This window comes from Cryptomeria japonica, chromosome 7 (genome assembly GCF_030272615.1).
Source record: "Cryptomeria japonica chromosome 7, Sugi_1.0, whole genome shotgun sequence".
Classification (NCBI taxonomy): Eukaryota; Viridiplantae; Streptophyta; class Pinopsida; order Cupressales; family Cupressaceae; genus Cryptomeria; species Cryptomeria japonica.
The window spans coordinates 278418297-278442733 of NC_081411.1; the positions used below are offsets into that span (position 1 = coordinate 278418297).

Sequence of the window (24437 nt, forward strand, 5' to 3'; positions counted from 1 at the left end):
AGGAGCATTCCTATATAGGAATATGAGCATTGTGAACACCTCTAAGATCTTTAATGATATATTCTCCCCAAATGGGTACTATATGTATGCAAAGCATGCATGGATATGACTATAGTTGTTAGTTAGTCTGATCTATAGATCATCATAAGAACATGGCATTACATTAGACTCTTTCAATATTTCACGGCAGAATAAGCCTCCTAGAAGAGAATCACCATTACTTCATCTTAAGTAGCAACAATGTGACCATACATGGTTGATAATAAAAGATAGTATTGAATATACCCAATTCCTAATGTATCTAAAAAGTATATTTTACACAAATTCAAATTAGTTTGATAGGAAACTTATCAGGAAAATCAAAGTTTTATACTAATGGTATGCATTCGTATTCTAATAGAAAAATCAAATTTTAATTTTCACATTTTCATTATGGTAATTAAATAGGAATCAAATTTTGTTTCCATTTAATTTTCAAGTATTTAAAATTCTTATTTTTTGATCGTGTTGCTTGTAGTTGCCTTAAGAAAATTTTCACTTATCATGATTAGGGCATTAGAAAATCAAAACAAAGTATATTACAAAATAAACTATGATAAAACCTCCTAGTTGTAGTAAGAGATTACTTTAGTGGCGAACATTCGCCAATGGTGAATTTTTCACATCGGCGACCTGGGAAATGGCGAATATTTTGTACCGACTGGGGGTGGCCATGTTGCCAGAACATTATCAATTTCCGTCAACTTCATGGCCTGATCGCCATATGTTGTATGTAATTAAATGTTTCTATGTGAGGATTTCACCAATACAATATACAATGGACACACGGTAAATTTAATTTTTTCACCCACACTCTCTGAGGTTGCCTTAATAGACGATCATAATTCACCTATAGGAATATGAAGATTTGTTAGCCAAGAGGAACCAATTCGTTGACATTTTTGCCAATGCGTGTCTCCATTCACCCCAACTTTTGCCAACTATATTGTATTTGCCAATTATTTGGACGATTCATAATCGCCTCGAAAATTACATAAGTCATGTTATAGTTACGCGGGATTCGCCAAATATTTGTATACCATATAAAATTCACGCGAAATTCGCCATATAAGGATTGGTATAAATAAGATCAGATCTATCTCTACACAATCGGGTGGGTTCTAGGCTCTGAATTCTGATCAATGGCGAAGTTTCAGACCAAGGAAAATCATTGATGTTGATTGCATTGGTGACCGCTAGTGACCTAAAGGTGAGCGATCATATTTTTGATATGTTATAATATTATTCTGAATTTATCTATATTTATTTGCACTGTTGAGTTCATTCTTATTTAGTGGGGACCCGTCAGTGCCAAGTGGTCAGCAGGGAGATGCAGACCTCAGACATCTAGATTGTAGGTTGCAGGGCCAATGAAACATATCTTATACTTTATAGTCTATTATTGCTTCTTCAACAAATTGACATTTTTTTGGTAGCCTTTATTTCATTAGAGATGTCGAACAGGAAGAAGGGTAGGAAACCTGAATGTGGGGAAGGGCATGAGAGGCCAACAAAAAGTAGAACATTGTCTTCGTACTTTGGCTTTGGAAAAGATTGTGGTGAAAATTAGGAAGGTACATCATCACAAGTACAAGTACAAAATTCGCAACCTACATCACATGTTGAAGACGATGACGAACCTGATATCTTAGATCAAGATGATCTTGAAGAAGATTAGTTGGTAGATGCCCAAGTTAGCCAGAATGATATAATCAACTTGGGTGATAATACCATTGATGATAATGCACGGAAGGGGAAAAAAAAGCCAGATCAAAAAAGGATCAACCACAATAAAAAAAGGATTGGTAGTGGGATATGTCAGTGAGGAATTTTCAAATTAATTGGGCATCAAAGTATCCATTCATTGAACTAGTGGAGAATCCAATTGAAGGCAAGCCTCCAATAGAATGCAGGTGTAAGATTTGCAGTTGGAAACATAACAAGGAAATTAGGTTGCAGCTAAAATTTGACACCATAGAAAAGCATATGGGTAAAGTTTATGAAAAACAAATGATAGATGGAGTTGAAAAATTAGTGATAAGATGGAAAACAAAGGAGGGATGTAAGCATGTGAGAAATGCGGAAGAGTATTATTTTCATGAGAAAATATAGGCGAAGCCTGCTGAAGTTAAAGGTTCTATTGAAGTTAGTTTTGGAAAAGCAATGCAAATAGAACAATTGGGAAAAGTTGTTTAGTTAAGAGTTGTTTTTTATATTTTGAGCAGAGGGCGTGCTATGAAAAATTTCCCATCAATTGGTCGTTTATTACACTTTTTGAAAGTTCCTAACTATCCTAATAGACATTGGTCAGTAAACAGTAGATGGGAATGGGCAAGTTGTCTTGCCGAGGTTGAAAAAAAGATGTAAAGGAAAAAATAAGAGAGTCAAACTTTATTGCATTTTCTTTAGACGAAGTTATGGCAATAGACAATACTTCATGGGTATGCATGCATGTTTATACTGTACAAAATCATGCTCGCCAACCTCATCTACTATCTGTTACTAAAATAAAGGAGAGTACGATAGCGGAAAATTTATTCCAACTAGTAAAGAGAAGTTTAATTGAATATGGAGGTATGGATGACATGATGGTTGCCAAAAAATTGGTTTGTGTTGGAGCAGATGGAGCTTCAGTAATGCAAGGTCACAGGAATGGTCTTTGTACAAAGATTGAAACTTCATTTGCATCGTACATTACAACAATTCACTACATGGCTCACATAATGAATCTAGCTTTTGGAATTGTGAGCAAGTATGCTTCAGTAAAAAAAATTGAAATTTTAATTAGAGAGCTCTACTCACACTTCTGTCGAATTGCTAAGCGATTTATGGAATTTCAACACTTTGCTGATGGAATAACTGATGGGAACAAGCTTCTCAAGGATAATGATACCAGATGGATCTCTTTGGATGGTCCAATGCATCGAGTTTTTTCAGAATATCCATCCTTGATTGGACTATTTCACACAACTCGCGATGAATTAGATCAATCAAAATTTCCTGACCTTCTTCGGAGGTTAAGTAATCTAGAGACACTCTTAACTTTAGCATCTCCTCTGCCAATGCTAGAGGAAATAAGGAATATTATGAAGGCTGCCCAAAAAAAAGCTATGTATATTGAAGAATATGCTACGCTGCATAAGATGACATGCATGACCCTCAACAATCTCTATCGAAACCAACCAACACTATTTGATGAAAAATTTGGTAAGTGGCAGACACTCCTAGATTTGAACAATCCTGATAACTTTTTACAAATCGGTGCAGAGGGGGAGGTATGTGCCAATGTACGGGGAGTTGAGATACCAATGCACTTCTATGCCAAGGTCAACCCCGACAAACCAGGAAAATGCCCCAGGAAGCAACTAACAAGAGTTATAAGGGAAGATTTCGACAAGATTGTTGATCCTGTAACTACTTATGTGAAGAAAATTGCCTATGATATTTCCTCACAAATTAGAAGCAGATTCCCTCTCGATAACCTACTCGAAGCCATGTCTATTGTGTTTCCTCAATATTGGAGCGTCAACAGTGTAGTTGATTTTCGAAGTAAGCTACTGACTTTGATAAAACATTTTTGCATATCCAGAGAATTGAATGGAGTAACTATAAATGAAATATTAGATGAAACTCATCTTAGAGAGTAATCATATCGTTTTCCATACACCATGAGGGAACAATATGGCACAATGGAGAACCCCCGCGAAGAGGGATCAATAACAAGGCTTTAGAAATATATAGCTGAGAATGCAACATTGCGTGATTCAATGCCAAAATATTTGAAGCTAGCTGATTTATGTCTTACCATGATGTTGGGCTCAGTGGAAGATGAGAGAGCTTTTAGTGCTTTGGGGTTCCTAAAATCAAAGCTAAGAAACAAACTAGACAAAAATTTGAAAAATTTCTTGAGGCTCTGTACATCTAGGTGTGATGTTGACACTTTTTCTTACGATAGGGCACTGCAAATCTGGAGGTCCAAATGTGAAAGAAGAGGTTTGGGCAACACTTCAAACCAAAGTGCCAGTGGGACTATTGACTCATGTACTGGACCTACTGGTAGCATTGAGATGCAGTTCAATGAAGGTATGCAGACTCAGAGTGAAGAAAACATAGACAAGAATCAAGAAAGCTCTAAATTTGACGAGGATGAATGGCAACTGTAAGAGATTGGTATTTATTAATCTTATTACTGTATCTCATCATTCATATTACAAAAGCATATTATTATGGTTGATAACTTGATGATATTTTATAAGTCTCAACTTTTTGCAATTAGAATTTAATATTGATTTGTAATTGTATTTTTCAACTTTCTATTTTCAGATTTAAACTAGCATAATAAAAGACCATAATGTGTTTATTGATACAAAGATGTTTATTTAGACATGTTTGAGAACTTAGATTTTCATTAATTATTTCAAAATATAGCCATATGATACAATTCATTCAATACACCACTCTGTGTGATTCTCCATGCAAAAGCCAATACAAAGTTTCATAACCCTTTGCAAATGACTCTGGATTCCCTTTTCTAGAAACAAGGGAGCAACAACAACTTTAGGTCGATTTGCAACATGTAAAGACTCAACATCAAAATCACAAACTCGGGCTTCAACACAAATTTAGTTTTACATGACTATCACAAGCTGGATTAGCAATTTAACAACTGCTACATGTCTGATGTCTCTTGTTAAAAAAACAGAGTTCAAAATTAAATATTAATTCAATCCATGACAAATTAAATATAGATAAAAGCAGTGCCCAAAACCCTATATTATAAATAGAGAGCAAAAATGTTAAAACTTGGGAGAATTTGAGAATACAAATTTACAGGCTGAAGGTTTGCACTGTGCATCATAGATTCATAGGCTGGATTAGCAATAGCGAGCGCTGGTTTTTTCCTATTCATAAAACAAATTTATTTCAAGCGATGCCAAATTCCAAACAAAAAAAACATAAAACCTTGAAATCAAGAGAGGAAGTAGAAAACTGTGCAATACATATTATGATTCTTAAGATTTCTATGCCAGTTTTTTTAGGGTGCTCCACTCTTCGTCTGATGGAAGGTCAATATTATTTAAACTATGGAAAGTCAACTGCAACTTTGTCAACAATCCATATTTAGAAGAGTGACTTGACATCACTGTTTCACCCAATACCGCATTCAGAGTTGTAAATGGTTTGATGAATTCTAGAAAGTTTTGGGGAGTTGTGTTCTTAGGAAGCAAGTCTAAATCAAACTTCATTTTTATCTCCATGTTTTTTTTGTAAGCTTCTTTTCCAATGAATTTATTTGATGGGTCAACAGTCTTAGGCAAACCAAGTTTAATCAAAGCAGTTGTCTTTTCTTGCAGCTTCAATATCTTTTTGCCACATTTATCGATAACTTTTGATGTTTCCCTTGGTTTCTGATATTTTTGAAGGATAGATGATGTCTGAACGGTGGCATTAATGTGGCTCTTAATTCCCTTAGATGCCAAATAGTTGTCACTGGTACTATAGACTACTTGCAAAATCTGTTTTGCCATTTCCTCTTTTGAATAAACATGTATGCTCTTTTGAATGTGCCCTTTGATTTTCATATAAATTATTCCCAGACTTTCATTCAATTCAAACCATTCACACAACTTGTCACTTTGCATTATTTGCCCCCAAATGTTTTCTTGTATATATTTTGTTGTATTTTTCATATTAGCTTTCAATCTATCCTCCGAAGTTTTAATTTTATCATTTGCATTGTGCAGGTCTTCTTTCATTTGTGCACATTTTTTCCTTTCTTCCTCTACTTCCTCTTCCAAATGTTTTGCTTTTTCCTTCTCATGATCAAATAGGTCCTGTATTTTTCTTATTTTGGCAGCAACAGACTCATAACTTTTGTATAATTTTTGAAAACTGCCTCTTTCCTCATCAATTTTTTTTACTGCTTTTAGCCAGTTTTTCTCTCAGGTCCTTCAATTTTGCATCTATCTTTTCCTGCTCTGCAATTTCTACTGCAGAGCTCAAATTTTTTATCCTTTTCTGTAAATCATTGCACTTGTTATCTACTGCTTTCCTCTTTGATTTTTCGTTTGTCAGGTCTGCTTGTAACTTTTCTATTTGTTTCTCTAGTTTTTTTTTTTTTTCTCTCTCCACCTTTAGCAATGAAGTGTAGACCACTTCATTAGTCCTTTTTGACACACTATTTTTGTCACAGGCCAAAAATAGTTGTTCACAGGCCAAGGAATTTGAAACCGACTAATATGGATGTGATTATTGCATGGGTTGACATGTTTGAAGATTTTAAATCTAAGATGTAGCTTCATGGTAAAATCTTGCATGTGGATAATGACAAGGTTGAGCAAGAGTGTGATGACAATGCACAAGTTAATAGTAATGCTCCTTGCATTGTTGAAAATTAGTCACATGATCAGCATGAAGAAGACAATGTGTGTGAACAACAGATGGTTGAAGAGCATGAACCTAAAAATAAATGCCATGACAACCTAAATGAAGTTGAAAATGAACATCTAGAAGGTCAGCATTCTTTTCTGGATGGTGACTGTGATTCCGAGAAGGTTGTTGGAGATTCAATCTCCCATATTGAGCCAAACACGTGTTCAAGTGAATCAAATGAGTTTTCAGGTTGCATAAATGACAGTGAAGTTAATAACAACAGTATGGTACATGTGAGTGACCAAGATGATACAAAACATGACTAAAACATGTTATGCTCACGAGGTGATATGGGACATTGAATTTTGTTTGACTCTTTTAAAATAACAACTATTTAAGTGTTTGAGGCAATAAATATACAACTCTTTCATATTTAACTATGTATTTGGAAGAATTAATATGTACATCTTTTTTGTATAGAGACTTTATATCAATATATGAACTCTTATATCTTCTAACAAAGAATATGTACAATTTATCCGAGTTTACAATTATTCGCCATAAGATTTATTTATGTCAGTTCTCTACCACCTATTTATAATAAAACACTATTTAATAAACATTTTAAATACAAACATTAATTACATCTTTTGACTACAAAATATGATCTTGACATGTTCTTTTATCTAAAAATAATCATTTTTTATTACTTTTAACAAAAGGATAAATAAATAAAATAAAATAAAAAAAGATTTATATAATGAAAAAAAATGTTGCATAAAAAAATCTAAGGTCAGAAAATTGTATGAAATTTTGAATTTAAAATAAAAATCATAAAAAAATGCAATAGCACATGAAAATCATTTTAATCTACTTTTTTTTGGGCGGGGGGGTTATGAGGCTATTGTCCGTTATAAATTTCTTAGAAAGAAAATGGCCGGCCCGTAATTCCCACAGGGTGAGGGCTTCCCACAAAATTCCCGTGGAGTGCGGGGTTAAAGAGCGTTGAAGAGTGTGCAGTGGGCATGGCAGTGCTACGGATCCGTATCTACTGGAGACTTTAGAGGGAAGGATGGTAGGGGCGATCTGCTGGGGACATGTCTATTCTGGTTTTAAAACAACGGTACAGATTGACTAACACGCGTGTTAGTCGTGCTGCTGGGGAAGCGTCTATTCTGGCTTCAAAACAATGGTACGGATTGACTAACATGTGTGTTGGTCGCGCGTTTTACACTGTTGATTTTGTAATTAACGGTTGTGATTGACTAATATGTCGCTAACACGCTGTACAAAATGTCCATTTTGAAACTAGAATAGACACAGCAATCTGCTGACTGCATAGCCAGTGCCCTCAAAGAAAAACCAATGAGACTGACTTCCTTAAATGTACTCGTTCAATTGAAAGGAATGCCAAGATTTTAAGAAAATCAATTCTTAGCAAAATGAAAAGACAGTTAAATTTACAATGTACCTGAAAAGAGAAGGTAATGTAAGCCACTATTCAACTTGATTTTACAACTTAGCTGATGGATAAGCTCGTCCTGAAAATAAAAGGTGATGTAACAAGTCCATCTGGTGTTGAGGAAGACAGGTTGAGACCAATAATGTCCCTTTGGCATTATAAAACCATGCTTTCATTAACGTCTGCTGTCTTCACTTCCGTGGGCCTCCCCCATCCAAAGTCCATATCGTATAATGGAAATCTTGGAGAGCCAACGACCATAATTCGACAGTTTCTACTGGCTTCTCTAAGAATATCTCTCTCAATTCCGCATCTCCAGTTTCTACCGGCTTCTCTAAAATTATTTATCTGTGCTTCCTCAGTGCAGGAACTGATTGCTTGCTGTATAACATTTTCAGGGATTGATTGCTTGCTGTATAATACTCTACATAATAAACTATGTTCTTTTTTAAACTTAAAATACTAATATGTTTCATATTTTTTTAAAGTAAAAATTGTAAAATAAAGAAAATGTAATTTCACTTTTCTTAAAAACTTAAAAATATTGTAGACTATTTCTAAATTAAAAAAAAATAAAAAATAACTAATTTACATTAGTGAGATTTTAACCTTATTGATTTCCAGCAACTATATTAACATCTTTAATGTTGCATGTATTTTTTTTTGTACAACTTTAACATTAAATCTTTTCACATTAACAATCTTTAAATATGATTAATAATTAACCTAAATTTTATATTTTTCAACTATAACTCCAATACTATCCAAAGTAATCTCAATACCATAATAATCTTTCAAATTAAAACAAAACTTTTAATTTTTATATAAAATAATTATAACATACATAATTATCATCAACATAATTATAATAAAAGTTTCAGAGATTGCATTTCAAAGAAGGAAGAATATAGTAATATTGGCAAATGAATCTATCATCAAGATGAATACTTTGCACAACTCACCCTAGAATCTTTTAAAGTCTCAATTTGAAAGACTTCTCCTAAAAAAACATGGTGGTTGCGCATGCATTTTGACTGTTCTAGATGTACCCATGATTAGTTCCCAAATTTAAGTTATAGGCTAGGCTGTGGATTTGCAGATGCATTAGTTTGAATAATCAAATTCTTACAATTGAATTCAATACTACCTGCTTACTCAATTTGTCCTGCAAAACTTTGTAGTGATCCTACACAGTACATCTGATTTTGAATTATTTTTTTTTGTTGTCTCCGTATGTGACCTAGCTACTTAAAGCTATTAATCTGGCTTCTGGGTAGTAATGATGCACGTTGTGGAATCAATTATGCCCACAAAAGTCAAAAAGTACACATTTCAAAGTGTCACTTGATACCTAACTAAAAATTTTCTAGTAATTGTCCACTCAAAATCGCTCCTGAACAAATGTCACAATAATTTTGAGGGTCACTATGACAATAAAATGATGACTATTAGAACTATGATGGCTATTGATACTCTTCCCCTACTTAAATTAACTTTAAAAAGTATTCAATATATCTATGAAAATCAAAAGGTATACCCTGGAACATGTCATTGATTTAAATTACATGTCACCACCAATTCGAATACCATGATGTGGTGGTGGTTGTGGATTTGAACCTAAAACAAATGCAGGTGGACCCTGAGGGTAATGAGTAGGACCTTTCCGTGATGAATCTGAAGAATCAAGTCCAATGACTAGTTTAACAAGAGATTTTGATTGTGAATTTGATAGAAGTTGTACCTGAAGTGGATACCAAATGCCTTCTCCTATGGGACCTAGACCACCACCTTCAAAACCCATTTTTTCCATAGTTTGCCCCTTTGCTATATTTTTCTTTCATGGACTTATTGACTCCACCTAATATTTTAGGGACTGTAGTAATTGTTGGAGTGGGCTCAACCTCATACTCATTATCATCTTCACTCCTGTCATATGTTGTTGTAGGATGCTCCATATTCCACAATTTGCTAAACTCTTCATCCTTGTCGATGGACTCAAATTCTGCACTGGTCTTTGATTCACTGAGATTCTTCCTCATAGTCCAAAAATTATTTATTTTGGTTTAAGTCCAATAAATTTCTTTACATTCTTGCAGAATTGTTTTGGGAATGGATTTGTTAGATGGATTAGTAGATTTTTGGTAGAAATTATAGGACCTCCTATTTTGGATGCCCTGACCCTCCTCTGTTGTCCTCTGTGTGTGCAATGCCACAATTTGTGATGACATTTCTTTTGTTGAAATATTATTGTCAACGACAATTTTCTCCATCTCTTTTTTAACCTCATCCCAAGAGTCCATGTTTCTAAGATTTTCTAGCAATGGTTTAATTGAATCATGTTGACATAACGTTGAAGAGTTGCCATTTTTCTTAAGCCTTGCTTGAACTACACCGATTGGACCATACTGCCAGGAACCCTCATCACCAAAGCTAAAAACTGTCAAAAACTCATGTGCCACATTGAATGCTTTTCTCTCAAATGTGAATCCTCCATATGAGAAAGGCAACGAAGGAAATATGCTCTTCTTTTGCTGACCATGGAACTGCCTATCTGTGCTCTCCAACTGTCGTACATATTCCAATGCAAATACCCTCTCTGTCACATGTATTGGAAGTCTGTATGGTTTTAACACTGATCCGTAAAACCTTAACATAGTGTATTCTTCCATGAAGAACCAGTCAACCAATTGTATTTGACTTCCGAGTTGAATGCAATCTCTACAAGACATAGTGTCACGGACCCTAATTTTCCATAATTATTTAATTAGGAAAATAATGTTTATTTTTCACAAATGAAATTGAAATAAAATGAAATTGGAATTGTTAATGAAAGAAGATAGGAGATCGAATGCACTGAAATGATTTATATACAATTGAATGATCAGTAATAATTTTTATTGTAAAATTGGGATCGTCGTTGCTAATGAGCAACTAAGTGCAAGTGAATGCAAGAAAAGGTGAACGCAGATGAAGGCGAGAAGATGGTTCAGGTAGAGTTGTCTTAGCTCTTGGATTTCGTTAGAATAGATGGAATCTCTCACACACCACATTAGGATTTATAATTTGCATCTTGTAATGATGGATGATTTAAATGACCTTGTTTGAGTGTTTGTTTAAATTAGAATGATGAATTTGGAATGAGTAGAAGATTGATTTAAATATTTATACATGAGCATTTGTTGCATGATTTGAGTGGTGATTGAATTAAATCCAAGTTGCATGAGTGAATGTGAAATATTATGTCTTATTTTAAAAGAAAGATTGATTTGCTAATAAGCTGGATATGAATTTTTGATCGTATGTTTATATGTTCTTTTTATGCAGATATGTGTGATTTAGTGAACTATATATTTATTTGTTTACCTATAGATGTACTTATATATTTGAGATTATATATATATATATACATATATATATATATACATATATATATATATACATATATATATATATATATATATATATATATACACATATATATATATATGTGTGTGTGTGTGTGTGTGTGTGTGTGTGTATATATATATAAGTTCTAATAATAATTCGATCATGGACTTATAAATACGTATGTAATTATCGAATATGTAAATAGATTTGTGGAATTAAATTATTTTATGAAAATATATATATATATATATATATATATATAATCATGGGAAACGGTCTATTCAAGAATATGTTGACGAGTTTAATGTTTTATATATATAAATGAAAAGTGACTTAATTGAAAAGTTAGTATTTATTTATATATAAATATAAGAAAAATTAAAAATGATAAATGATTAAATGGAAAGTGTATTGGTGGCGGGTGAGTTTTATTAGAAGTTAAACCTTAACGAGGGTGGTCGATAGTAATATACCACTCCCCTTATTTAGAGGGAGGGGTCGGTATTACCACTAACCACTCCTCCTTTTTGTTCTAACATCAACCACGTTGTAGCGTAGGTTTCCACACCGACCACATTGGAAGTTTGGCTTTCATTCACCACGTCGCCCAAGTCATGTACATGGTATGCATAATGACTTCTCGGTCTTTGAAAACAATCACGTTGCAGCCACGTAGACCAAGCCTGCAACAATTTTGTACATGGTGAAAGCCGTGGGTTACCAACCCACGTAAACCACCGAATAAGGTATGAGAAGTGGGAGTCGATGTTGGCAATTCCACGTAGCCAGTTATTAAGAGATAATCCTGCATAATAGAGTCAAAGAATAATAGTGAGTATGCAACGGTTGGGTGTAATTAATACAAGTCATAGTTGACAAACCATGCATGATTGGAGGGAAGTCGACATGGCATCATAGGAACTTTAAAACCGTTTGCAACGACATGTGTAGTTTGGTGTCACATAGTAGATAACAAATCACTTTGCATGGTAAACACATAAGTGTTCAAAGCCGATCAGGATTGTTATGTTGCAACTAAACCATGAGTGGTGTCATTTAGTATCAGTCCACCACTAGGAGAGATAGCCTGTATATAGGAAAGAAGGTAGATTGGATCACTATATATAGACCATCGAGTTGGAAGAGAAGGGGGAGATAGATGCAACAAAGGATTAGAGAATGAAATGTAGAAGAGAAAAGTAGTGGAGATTTAGATGTGTTTAGGACCAAGTTGTAAAAGATCGATGATGATAATCTCAGATTTAGTGTCAAATTTCAGAGGAAAAAATCGAATATCAGAACAAGGAAGAGTGGGAGACACGCTAGAGGAACAACAACCTTCTTGAGAGCTTGGTGAAATGGAAAGAAGATAATAATACACCGAGTAGAGATCATATACAACGACAATATTAGTCAGTGGTAGGCTCTATTATAACAAAGTTTGTTGTAGAGATCTAAAGAGAAAATGTTCTATTTTGATTAGACTTAGATGATAATAAAATGAAAGAATTAGAGTCTTAGTTTTAGATTTCCGATTATGAGAATTCTATCGAATGACATCAAAATATGTTCTTTAGAAAATTATATTCTATACATAAATGTCTTAAGGAAAGATATTCAAAAAATTGTTGATAAACATAAGTGAAATTTATAGAAATTAGACCACCAAATTCTCTAGAAATAGAGTAAGAGGATAGAGTGATTATGCATACAAAACTTGTAAATTTGAATAAAAAAGAAGATGAAATGCTAGGATAACGAATTATTAAAAATTGAAGCTTATTTTGAATTTGTGTAGAAAAGACTTACACTTTCAAATTAGATCCTTGCATGAAAAGTAAAGATGGTTATTAGGTGTCTCATTTGAAAAGCCATATAGATATGCGCTTTATGAATTTTCATCATGTTAGATTGTGGTTATGGAAAATTAGTAAAATCAGTGAGTTGAGTTCTTAAATCATGGAAAGTCACATATTAGTATTAAACTAAATATGTTATTCAAGAAAAGAGGTAGACAAACCAAAACACATGGAAAGATATAGAGTTTAGATGATATAAACTTGGAAATTCTAAACCATAAGAAAGGGAATGCAAGTGAATGATTACACTTTTAAAATATTTTGATAATTGAATAAAAGAATGTGTACTCATTTTATTCAATTTACATGTAAAGATACATACATGTGTTACACCTTAATATTTAATTCTTGTTTTTAAATTGCTTGAAAGATAGAAGCGAAAGATTGTTTCTTTTCAGATGTATATTTGTTTATCCATGAAAGATTGCTTCCTGTCAGATAGGATTGTCTGTAACAAAAGATTGATTATTTTTATTTCTATTCAATGAAAGATTGTCTTCTTTATCACTGCATTTTATCCCGTAAGAAATAGAATGCTAGAATTGAGAAGCAAAAGATTGTCTTCTGTGTATATTTATTCTAGAATTATATGAACAAAGCTAGATAGGCTTGTGTTTGTGGAAAGTTACCTTCCAGGACGGGTTTCGAATGTGGATTATAGAGAGAGAGTTTGCTTTTTCCAAACTATATTATTTGCTATGCATGGCATTATACTCGGTCAAGTAATCAATTGAATAACCATTGAAATAGATGGAATTCTTTTATTTAACCACTCTACCACATCCTTGATTGATCTTGCTTGTTTCTTAATAGATTTAGAAAAATAAAAATGCATGTATTATCTAGGCATGCCCCGATTTCATCTTGTCTTTAGAATTCTTTTTCTAAGCAATTCGTGCAGGGTCGGGTATTCTTGACTGACTAAGAATTCTGGGGAAGTGTAAGCTTCAAGGTTGGGCCGAAAAAACACCTGAAACTTGTTCTCGTCTTCATGCTAAAGATTGCATTGAAGATAGCTTGTGTTGCAAATCAACGGATGCATCTCACCCTTTACTTGTATTATTTTGTTATTGAACTTATGACAACTTGAAATGCCTAAGTATTGTATGATTGAGATACTACTTTTATTGATCTATTGAATGAAGAATCTTTATCTTTTATAGAAATTTTATGTTTATTACAATATAAGTGGAATGATCAAATGAAGCTATGGATGGAAAAGTAGAATGAGATAGACTTATTAACTGCTTTATAAGTTTACTTAAAAATAAAGAGTATTTCGGCTATTATTGAAGCTAGCACGATTTACGTCTTTATACATAGGCAATCTAGGCATTGGAGTGTTGGTAATTTCATTATACATTAGTGCCAAAAAGAAGTCTACAAAATGGTTGTAGTTCTTTCTGTTATCATGCATCCTTATCTTTGGTGTCCATTCATATATTGGACACTCTGTTCTGTTCTGAGTCTTCTCATCAATCTTACAGTTCACAATTTGAAGATTGTTGGTCTCAAATATTGCACAATACTTGGATAGAAGGAGATAACACAAGTAGGATGAGAACCTAAATGTCTTACAGGAACCTTTTTTGATCATTAGCAATTGTTTTTGCATGGATTGAACAACATGCTCAACAAAATTATATCTTACTAGTTGAGTTAAACAATGGATATTAAAAATCATTTCAAGAAGGCTAGCACCCACTTCCATATCATTTTCCAATCTTAGGCAAAATGTCAGCAAGGAAAGAGTATCTCAAACCCATGGAACAAAAATGTTAGAATCATAAGGAGGCTTATGATTATGATCCAACGGAGTACCAGTACCAATACCACATAGTATTAGAGCTTTGATAAATGGATCTTTGCGACTTGGATCAAGAATCTCATAATTCTTTGCCAACTTTCCTAGGTCAATGTGGACATTTGAGTTTCGTGCTTCAAACCCTAGGTTCAACAAACGAGCAAATTATCCCACGTTTATGGATAGAATTTCCTCTTTTGTATTTTTATTGACAATTGCTTTTTTTTATCTTCATCATAAGTTTTGGCGTAGACCATGACAAAATTAGGGCAAGGGAATACTTCAGGTAACACCATGCTTCCCAATCCAACATCCCACGATGCGATTTTATTTGTTCTTTGTTTTAACATTGTGTTGAAAACATTAAATTTTGCCCTGGTTGGATCTGCCGCCTTAATAGACAATGCATATCTAATATCTATGATACACTTTTCACCATTAATAGCAGGGTCATAAATATCATGGTATTCATCAGTGAAACCTGGTGTTTTAACTAGTTCGGTTAGGTACACTTTATTTCACTTGACTTCCTGTTGAACTACTGCTTCTCGTTTTCCCCATCGATGTTATTGTTAATAATTCAAAATAATGCTAGATACAAGCTTGAAAATGCTAACCCTCAAATTGAACCACAAGATTAAAAAAAAGTAAAAAAGGCGGGATGTAGGCGCTCTAGATTTTACCCAAAATTTTTATTTCACTAGATTGGTGGAGATAGTCTTTGTTGCAACTTGCATTCCTCAATCTAGTAGCCATTTCTGAATCTCCCTCGATTTACTAGTTTCAGGTTTGTCCATGAAATGAAATACGATTACGATTTATGAGTCACTTATTTTGAAAACACTGAAAAGTACAAAAGTAATACCTAAAGGGAAAAATATCTAGAAGACTATTGTAATTTTATTAATTACTATTAATATCTATTCACCGCCGAAGGACAAAACATTACTATTAATATCTATTCACCGCCGAAGGACAAAACATTCATTGCTTCAGTATAAATTCCGAGGACATTAAATGTAAAACGTTCAATTTTGGGTGAAGTTCTCACTAATGTGTTCACTTCCCACATTCAGGGTGAAATCCACCCTAAGTCGTTGATCTGTGCTCATCTAATAGACGATGGTATCTGTTGTCAGTTGTCGTGGGTCCCATGATTTTTGCCATTTTCGGGCACGTCACCACACTCGAGTTACTTTTTTGAACTATTTTTTAAGTCTTTTTAATCCTTCAACTTATGCCAGAAATAAAGCTTTATCAACTTGATTATATTTAATTAAATGTAAAACATTCAATTCCGGGTGAAGTTCTCACAAATGTGTTCACTTCCCACATTCGGGCCGAAATCCACCCTAAGTCATTGATCTGTGCTCATCCAACGGACGATGGTTTTTATTGTTAGTTGTCGTGGGTCCCATGGATTTTGCCATTTTTCGGGCACGTCACCACACTCGAGTCACTTTTTCGAATTGTTTTTTAAGTCTTTTTAATAATTTTCTACTTTCGCCCAAAATAGAGCTTTATACACTTAATTAATAATTATATTTAATTAAATGTAAAACCTTCAATTCCTGGGGAAGTTCTCATAAATGTGTTTACTTCCCACATTCGGGCCGAAATCCACCCTAAGCCGTTGATTTGTGCTCATCCAATAGACGCTGGTATCTTTGTTAGTTGTCGTGGGTCCCATGACTTTTTCCTTTTTTTGGGCATGTCACCACACTCAAGTCACTTTTCCAGACTATTTTTTAAGTTTGTTTAATCATTTTCAACTTCCGCTCGAAATAGAGCTTTATAGACTTAATTATATTTAATTAAATGTAAAACGTTCAATTCCGAGCAAAGTTCTCACAAATGTGTTTACTTCCCACATTCGGGCCGAAATCCACCCTAAGCCATTGATCTGTGCTCATCCAACAGACAATGGTATCCGTTGTCAGTTGTCATGGGTATCATGACTTTTGCCATTTTTCTAGCATGTCACCACACTCAAGTCACTTTTCCAGACTATTTTTTAAGTTTGTTTAATCATTTCCAACTTTCGCCCGAAATAGAGCTTTCTAGACTTAATTATATTTAATTAGATGTAAAACGTTCAATTTCTAAAATTTCGTCATTTTGAATATAGAAAAAAAAGAAAAAGCATTGTAATTGCTGGAAAAAACAAGCCCACCAAAGGGACTAAAAAAGAGGGTAAGCCGTCGATTATCATATCAAAAGTATATTAAATAGTCTTTATAATATACTTTAAATTAAAAGATATACGAAAGATAGATTAACTTTGATATTAAATTCAAAGATAGATTATAAGATCAAATGAGTGATAGGACCAAATAAGTGGACGTGCCTTTCTTCGTAAAATACCTAATTCATTGGGCGTTTTGTAAAGTAATTATTTACTTTAATTTGTTTGATACAAAACAAATGGGACCAATTACCACATTGTATATTGATACATATAAATGATAAAATATATCCGCTTCTCAATTCTATTTTTTGAAACTGTTCTAATAATATATTCACATCCTTGGTTCTCTTACATGAAAGCGATCCCATCTACTGTTCATAAATGTCTCAAATTTCTTCATAATGAAAAAATCTTAACTATAAATCATAGCATGTACCAACCCACACATGCACTAGTTCAAAACTTCATCAACAAGTAAGTTGGACTTCTAATTCACTTGTTTTTTGCGAGATAAATATCTTTTTTTTAATATATTTATAAAATTATAATCAACCATAATAAATGTACAAATAATTAATGGAACAAACTGGATTTTTTTTAATATATTAAATAAAGAGGAAGAAGCATTACATAAAAAAGATCACAGTATTAAATTTATTTCCATATTTTAACAAAATATTGAAATACCGTAGCTCATAGATAAAAAGCATTTGCAAAACTATCATTAATAAAATGAAATAGAAAGAATTTTTATATCTATAAGAGGCAAACTGAAACAAACTGGAATTTGCAAAATTATCATTAATATTTATGTTTCAGAAATTTAACATGTCTGAGACTTGAGTCTCTCAAAAACTTTAAAGCCAAAATGAGTGAGCCACTGAGCCTATGAGGTTCAAGTTACGAGGAAATAGCCAAAAAAAAAAACTACTAGGGGGTCGGGGCTAGGGCACAAGTAGTGGATGGTCTACCCTAAGAATCTAGCCCTCCCTCCATGTAGAATTCTTTAGACAACATAAGCTAAGAGAATTCTTCAAGCCAACTGTAGTTTAGAAAGTCGTCTAGGAGCAATCATTTCTGGAAAAAGTCCCTGCCAATCCACATCCATTTCCTATGATGCATCAACTGCTCTGCATTCAAGTTCAAAAGAAATGGTTGCCTGGCCACTGGCACTGTTTGGTTAGGGAGGAGAAGCTTTAATAAATTCACTCACCCAAGGCATCCCCACCCCTACTTCTGCAAGGACGACAACAGTAATGTCGTCTCCAAGGAAGTCTTCCTTAAAAACCTTCCTTATCAACATTAGCATATCCACCTTGTCTCCTCTGAGGTCCATAAGAGATGCCAAGAACCATGATGTAATGTCCGTGTTAACACGGTATCTATTTTCGTTACGCAGAAAGTCTCTGCCCAACACCATCCTCACAACCTCATTGGTGAACATCCCAACCTCCTTGCAAACTGATTAGAGGGTTGGGTCTTTAACGAAGCCCAAAAATGCCCTCTGGTCCTTCGCAGAAATGCTTCTCAAGTGGATAGGAGTGTCCATCTTGACAAATTAGATTACCAAATTAAACGACCTAAGCCTATAGACCTAAACTAGAGGCATAATTTAAATAACGTGAGCTTCAACGATTTATATACCAATTGGCAAAGGCTAATTGAAGATGAAAGAAGTAGAGATTGTATATAAATAGTTGAAGCTCTTGATTGTAGTAATACCTTCTCTAATCATATTAATTGCTTTAAATTTTTTTAAATCTTTCGTATCTCTGCAAATATTTCCCATAAATGCACTAGTGTGCAAAATTGGAAACAGCTATAAACTAGTACCAAGTTGGCAAGTACCACATTGGAAGTCGTGGGGATAGAGTGGATTGCAGTTAGTGACTAGACATATATTAAATGACCAACATTATCGATTATGACATTTGATACGTGTCTGTTGAATCCAATTCCATTTCGGGCACTTTCTGGTGAACTATGTTCTCTTCAGAAAATTGGGCCGAAATAAAACTTTAGCCATTGATCTATGATCATCGAACGGTTTAAAATCATTGATGGATTTTAGGTACGTGTCACCCTTCACGTGTCAAAGAGGCTGCGCTTTTTGATACATCGTGCAGATTCTGGACTCAATTTGATGTACTGATGTGATGTGATGTGCCTTGTCTATTAATGGAAATGAATTCATGAAATCGCCAATAAAATATATATTTTTCCATAAATAACAAAATATTAGCCAAACAAATTAAATAATTTTCAAGCGGTGGATAAAAATCGCCAATACGTTTAAATAATTTTTCCTTCGGACTAAAATTTTTTGCCTCCTACAATATATATTTTCCCCACAGAACAAGGTATTATTCGCCAGAATTGTATGGAATTTTCGTACCCTAGAAAAAATTCGCCAATACAAAATATTTTTTTTTCTTATTTTGAAAAAAAATTTCGCCATCAATATGAAAATTTCCCCCCAAAAATAATGTCTATTTCGCTAGGATTCTACACTTTTGCCCAGGGCGTGGTTTCTTAAAGTTATCCTTGGTTGTAGTGAAAGTGATTCTGTTCAATATTATTATGTGTATTCATAAACTATTAACATAACATTCATTCAAGTGAATGTTATGAAAAAGATGGGATGAGGTCAATTTATATGTTAGTGACTTAAGGGATGGATGGTCAAGATCAAATTAAAAGATCAAGGGCTTGGAATGCTTGAGATCTCTTTTTTCTATTAAAATAGTTTAAAAAGATGATCAAAACATATCTATGTCATCCTGCAGACTGAGTTTTTAAAGTGTGAAAATAAAACGAGATGTAACTGATCGTAGGCAACTACAGTGCCATTGGCATATAGTGTCTTTTTACATTGCCCATACATTATAAAAAGTGAATGTAAAAACTAAAAATTAAAGTATTATTAGATCAGTCATCAAGAGTCTCATGACCCGATTATGATGTTACTGCATGATGCTAGTTCACTTAGCTCGGTCCATATCAAAAACCCTGAATGGTGGGTCAACCGTAGGAGGCACCTTTGCTGCCGCTTCCCAACTTGGAGCATCAGGGATCTTTGTCTCCTTTCTTTTAACATTTTCCTTTTCCACATCAATGCCTTTATCTTTAATGTACTGATTGAGAATATCCAACTCTTTCTGATCCAACATGTCTTTATATGTATTGAAATAGTGTGTTGATCGAGTATCTGACTTGAAAATGATTAAAGCTCCTCCTCGCACCAGGATCATGGACCCACTCTTGGGAATTTAAAGCACTGCTGAAACCTGTGACATAATGATATAGTGTGTGAGTTTAATTTTAACCCCAGTAAGTTCTCTTTTCTTGCCTTGAAATACTTCCTCATTTCTCTATTTCTAATGAAACCATAAGGTCTCAGCTGTAAAAAAAAAACCAGAACTTATTCATTTTAGCATCAAAATATTAAACAAACCTAGATAAAACCTCAATCTATGATAGACCGGGATGAGCATTCCAAGAAACAGAGACCAGACCACAAACACAAATTTACATTAAAAAAAGATGTGTTCAATTGTCTTAGGCATATTGCAAAGAGAACAAGACAAAGGAGTAATACCAACAAAGGATAGTACATGGCCAACAACAATCTTTTTAAGTAGTAATAACCATCTAAAGCAAGCAATCTTTGGTTTGGGGTTGGTGCCAGAGGAAGTCAAGAATAAAGTGCCATTTGGAATCCGACCAGGTTAAATCCCAACACTGGTTGATCCACTTAATAACATTAGAGTTTCCCTTCAACATATTATAAATTAGCTTTGTAGAAGCATCCATAAACAATGTACCATCTTGCCATTTTAATTGATTAAAAAAGGAATCATTGTTGAATATTTTACCAGGGAAGGAATTACCAACTGCTTTAACAATCAAAGTGTATGTCTTTTTATGTGACAGTGGGCTACCAAACTACTTTAGAAGCTCCTCCCATGTCACAAGCTTGTTGTCAATTATAACATCACCGACGGAGGATATACCTTTAGCATTCCAAAGTTTAGCATAACAACTTTGAGTTAAGGCAAGGGGTTTGCCGTTCATAATAATCCCCCACCATAATGATCTGTCAAGAACTGAGAAAGTAGGAGGTCCTCCTATAGCATCTCTAGAGCATAACAATCTCCTCACATGGGTCCATGCTTTTCATAGTGAGGCAAAAATGTTTGAACCAAAAACTTTTATGTCAAATTCCCCCAAGCCAATGTCATACAGTGAAATATCCTTCCACAGTTTACCTTTTTAATAGAGGATCTTAGGATGTTGTTTCTAATAAGGATCTTCCAAGGCTCATTGCCCTTGAGAGCCTTGAAGATCCATTTAGAGGCCAAGGAAACACCTTGTATTTTCAAATATTTGATTCCTAGCCCACCAAAATTCCTGGGTAAACAACACCATTCCCACTTTACACAATGTCTTTTCCTTGTTCCCACTCCATCAGACCATTAAAACTCCCTCATGATTCTCTCTACTATGTTCACCTGATAATTTGAAAAAAACCATGCTGAGGTGCATAGTAAATAGTAGGGGAGACCAAGAGCTTCTACACCACTTGCACTCTACCTGCAAGGGATAACAAATGAGATTGCCACTTCTGATGTTTCCTCTCAACTTTGTTATACACCCAATTCCACATGTCTTTAAGGGAAGGTACAATAGCAAAAGGAATCACCAGGTACTTGACAAAAGTGGAGGGACCAGATCATACCCAACCACGATTAGTGACCCGTTGTGGAGCATTTTCAGTCCAACCAAGAGCTCTTGACTTATGAGGGGCCACCTTGGCTCCTGAAGCCAAGCAACAAAATTGAAGCCTGTTCATAACATTGTCAAAGATCTCAATTGACAGCTCCAGGAATAGAGCCGTGTGGTCAACAAACTATGCATTAATCAATTAATCATTATTAGGTAGAGTAATTCCTTTTATATGAGGCCCAAGCTTAAAGGATCTCAGAATGTAAAACAATGCATCTACAAAATCACAAACAATGCCGGAGCAATGGGGCATCCTTTTCTGATTGATCTTTTTAGAAGAATTGGATCAAATAGCTCACCATTTACATCAATGACAGTTGAGGAGTCTTTAAACAGTATGGAAATCTAAATCTTGTAAATCTAAATCTTCTATCTTGTCCAACTATTTCAAATATAAATGAATTAGCATTCTATGTATATCTATCTTTTCTGTTGTCTTTCTCTCTTCTTTTTTGTTTTTTATTTTTTTGTTTGTTTCTTTTGTCTTTTTAATGCCTATTTTATTAGGGTTCCTTTTTCTTCCTAGTGTGCCTCTCTTGTCCTTGGACTCTTGATTCCTTGCCTGCCTTTGCTCATCTTTTTTGTTTCTTTTTTTCCTCTTAGTTTTAATTTTTTCTTTTTGTTTCTTCATTCATTATACATACATGCATGCACACTCGTATACATAGAGTTTTTTTTTACCTTCAACTTAGTTTATGTAATTTCATTTGAATTTGAATGTTATCAATCTTATACATATTAATTAGTTCTTTTTATTTCTTTGTTTTATGTGACTTGTTTCCATATGTTTATTTCTTGCTTTGTTTTTTTGCCTCTTATATATTTATCCCTTTGATTTGCTTTGCTTTGCTTGTCTGTTTTTTATTTCATTCTCTTTTATTAGTTTTTTCCCATTTTAGTTTGTTTTTTTGCTTATTATGGTTATTCTTAGATGTATGTATATGCACATGTACATATGTATTACATATACATATACGTATATACATTGGTTGGATTTTTATTTTTCTATTAATTTTCTTTAATCTTTTAATTTTTATCATCTATTTTTAAATTACTTCATTTTTTCCTTTTGTATTTTTTGATTTGCTTTGGTTCTTACAATTTATCTTATTCTTTTTAAGCTCTTCTTTCTATTCTTTTCATTGTTATTCTTATATTTATTTTATATAAATCATTTTCGACCTTTTTCTAATGTTTTGTTTTTGGCTTATACACTTATTTGTGCCTTTTTCTAATTTATTCCCTCAATTTTTTACTTCCTTGTTTTTTTTGATTTTGCTTCATTCTCTTATTTCTTATTTTCTCTTTGTTTCCTTTTCTTTTTTGTAGCATATGTGTATATAGATATTTTTTGTTTGCTTCTTAGCTTTCTTTCTTTTGTTTGGGTTGTTTTTTGTATTATACTTAGTGTGGATTAATATATAGAAGTCACCTATATATAAATTCTTTTTCTTCTTTTTCAACCTTTTATTTTACCTATCTTGTTTTTATATGTTTTTTATGCTTTTTCTTTCTTTCCTTATGTGGCAATTTGAAGATTTTGCCTCTATATTTTTTTGATTATTCTTTTATTTTCTTTCCTTTTATTTTGGTGTTTTTTTTTCTTTTTACTTATTTTATTCTTAATTTATCTTCTTGCCATCCATCTCTTGTCCTAACCTGGTACTCTTTCCACCTTGCCACTCTTTTAAGTATGTTCAAGTCTACAACATTAACCACATTTTCTCCTTCCACCTTGTCACTCTTTTAAGTATGTTCAAGTCTACAACATTAACCACGTTTTCTCCTTTTGATCTCTATCTCATCATAATGATGGATCACAGAGTGTGATCCGAAACATTGATGCAAGAAAAGCACTTACACAATCAAATCTAGAAGTAGCACACATATAGTCTCATGGATTGTGGAAATTTACTAGCATTGATATATCTATCTTTTCTTTTATTTTCTAAATTATACAACGGATATGAATCTTTTTTAATACATTATTGTATTTTTTAAGAGGATAACTTTTATTATTTAGACAATAGCATTTGTCTTTTCTCAATAGACTTGTTGAAAAAATAAATGATAATAATTAATTTTGGTATAGGTGTGGAGCAACATCAAGTATCATAGTGGAGAACATTCAATTATTCAGAAATGGTTGAAGAATCACATCTCATTATCACTTTGTAAAGTTCCCAAAAGATCAACGATAAGATTCACTTGTGTTGCTATGTTCTAATCTCTTATTAATGCTTATGATACAACATATTTATATGGTTGGAGTGATAAATAGACTCACTAGGGAGTGCTTAACAAAATAGTTATGATTGGTGTTTTGAGCAAAGTCAATTTGTGATTATATAGATTTGACGATATAATTCATTATCATATCCTAAAATGTTGTTAACTTGCCATGATTGTCATGATGCTGACATGATTATATATTTATATTGTTTGTGATACTATTTTATGACCAAACTAGTATAGCTTATTTATTTGAACTATTCTCAATAATTACATAAGGCTAGTTGATTAGTTTTTATATGTGGTTTA

General features: G+C 33.4%; 1 protein-coding gene across 1 annotated transcript in view; it reads left to right on the top strand.

The window, feature by feature from the left end:
* LOC131855771 (hydroxycinnamoyltransferase-like) overlaps window positions 1–24159 on the top strand; it is a 35579-nt gene extending 11420 nt beyond the window's left edge. The window contains exon 3 of the mRNA XM_057957046.2: window positions 23989–24159. Coding sequence (XP_057813029.2) covers window positions 23989–24014 — 26 coding nt within the window. The 3' untranslated portion in view covers window positions 24015–24159. The remainder of the gene's footprint in view (window positions 1–23988) is intronic.
* The last annotated feature ends 278 nt before the right edge of the window (window positions 24160–24437 follow it).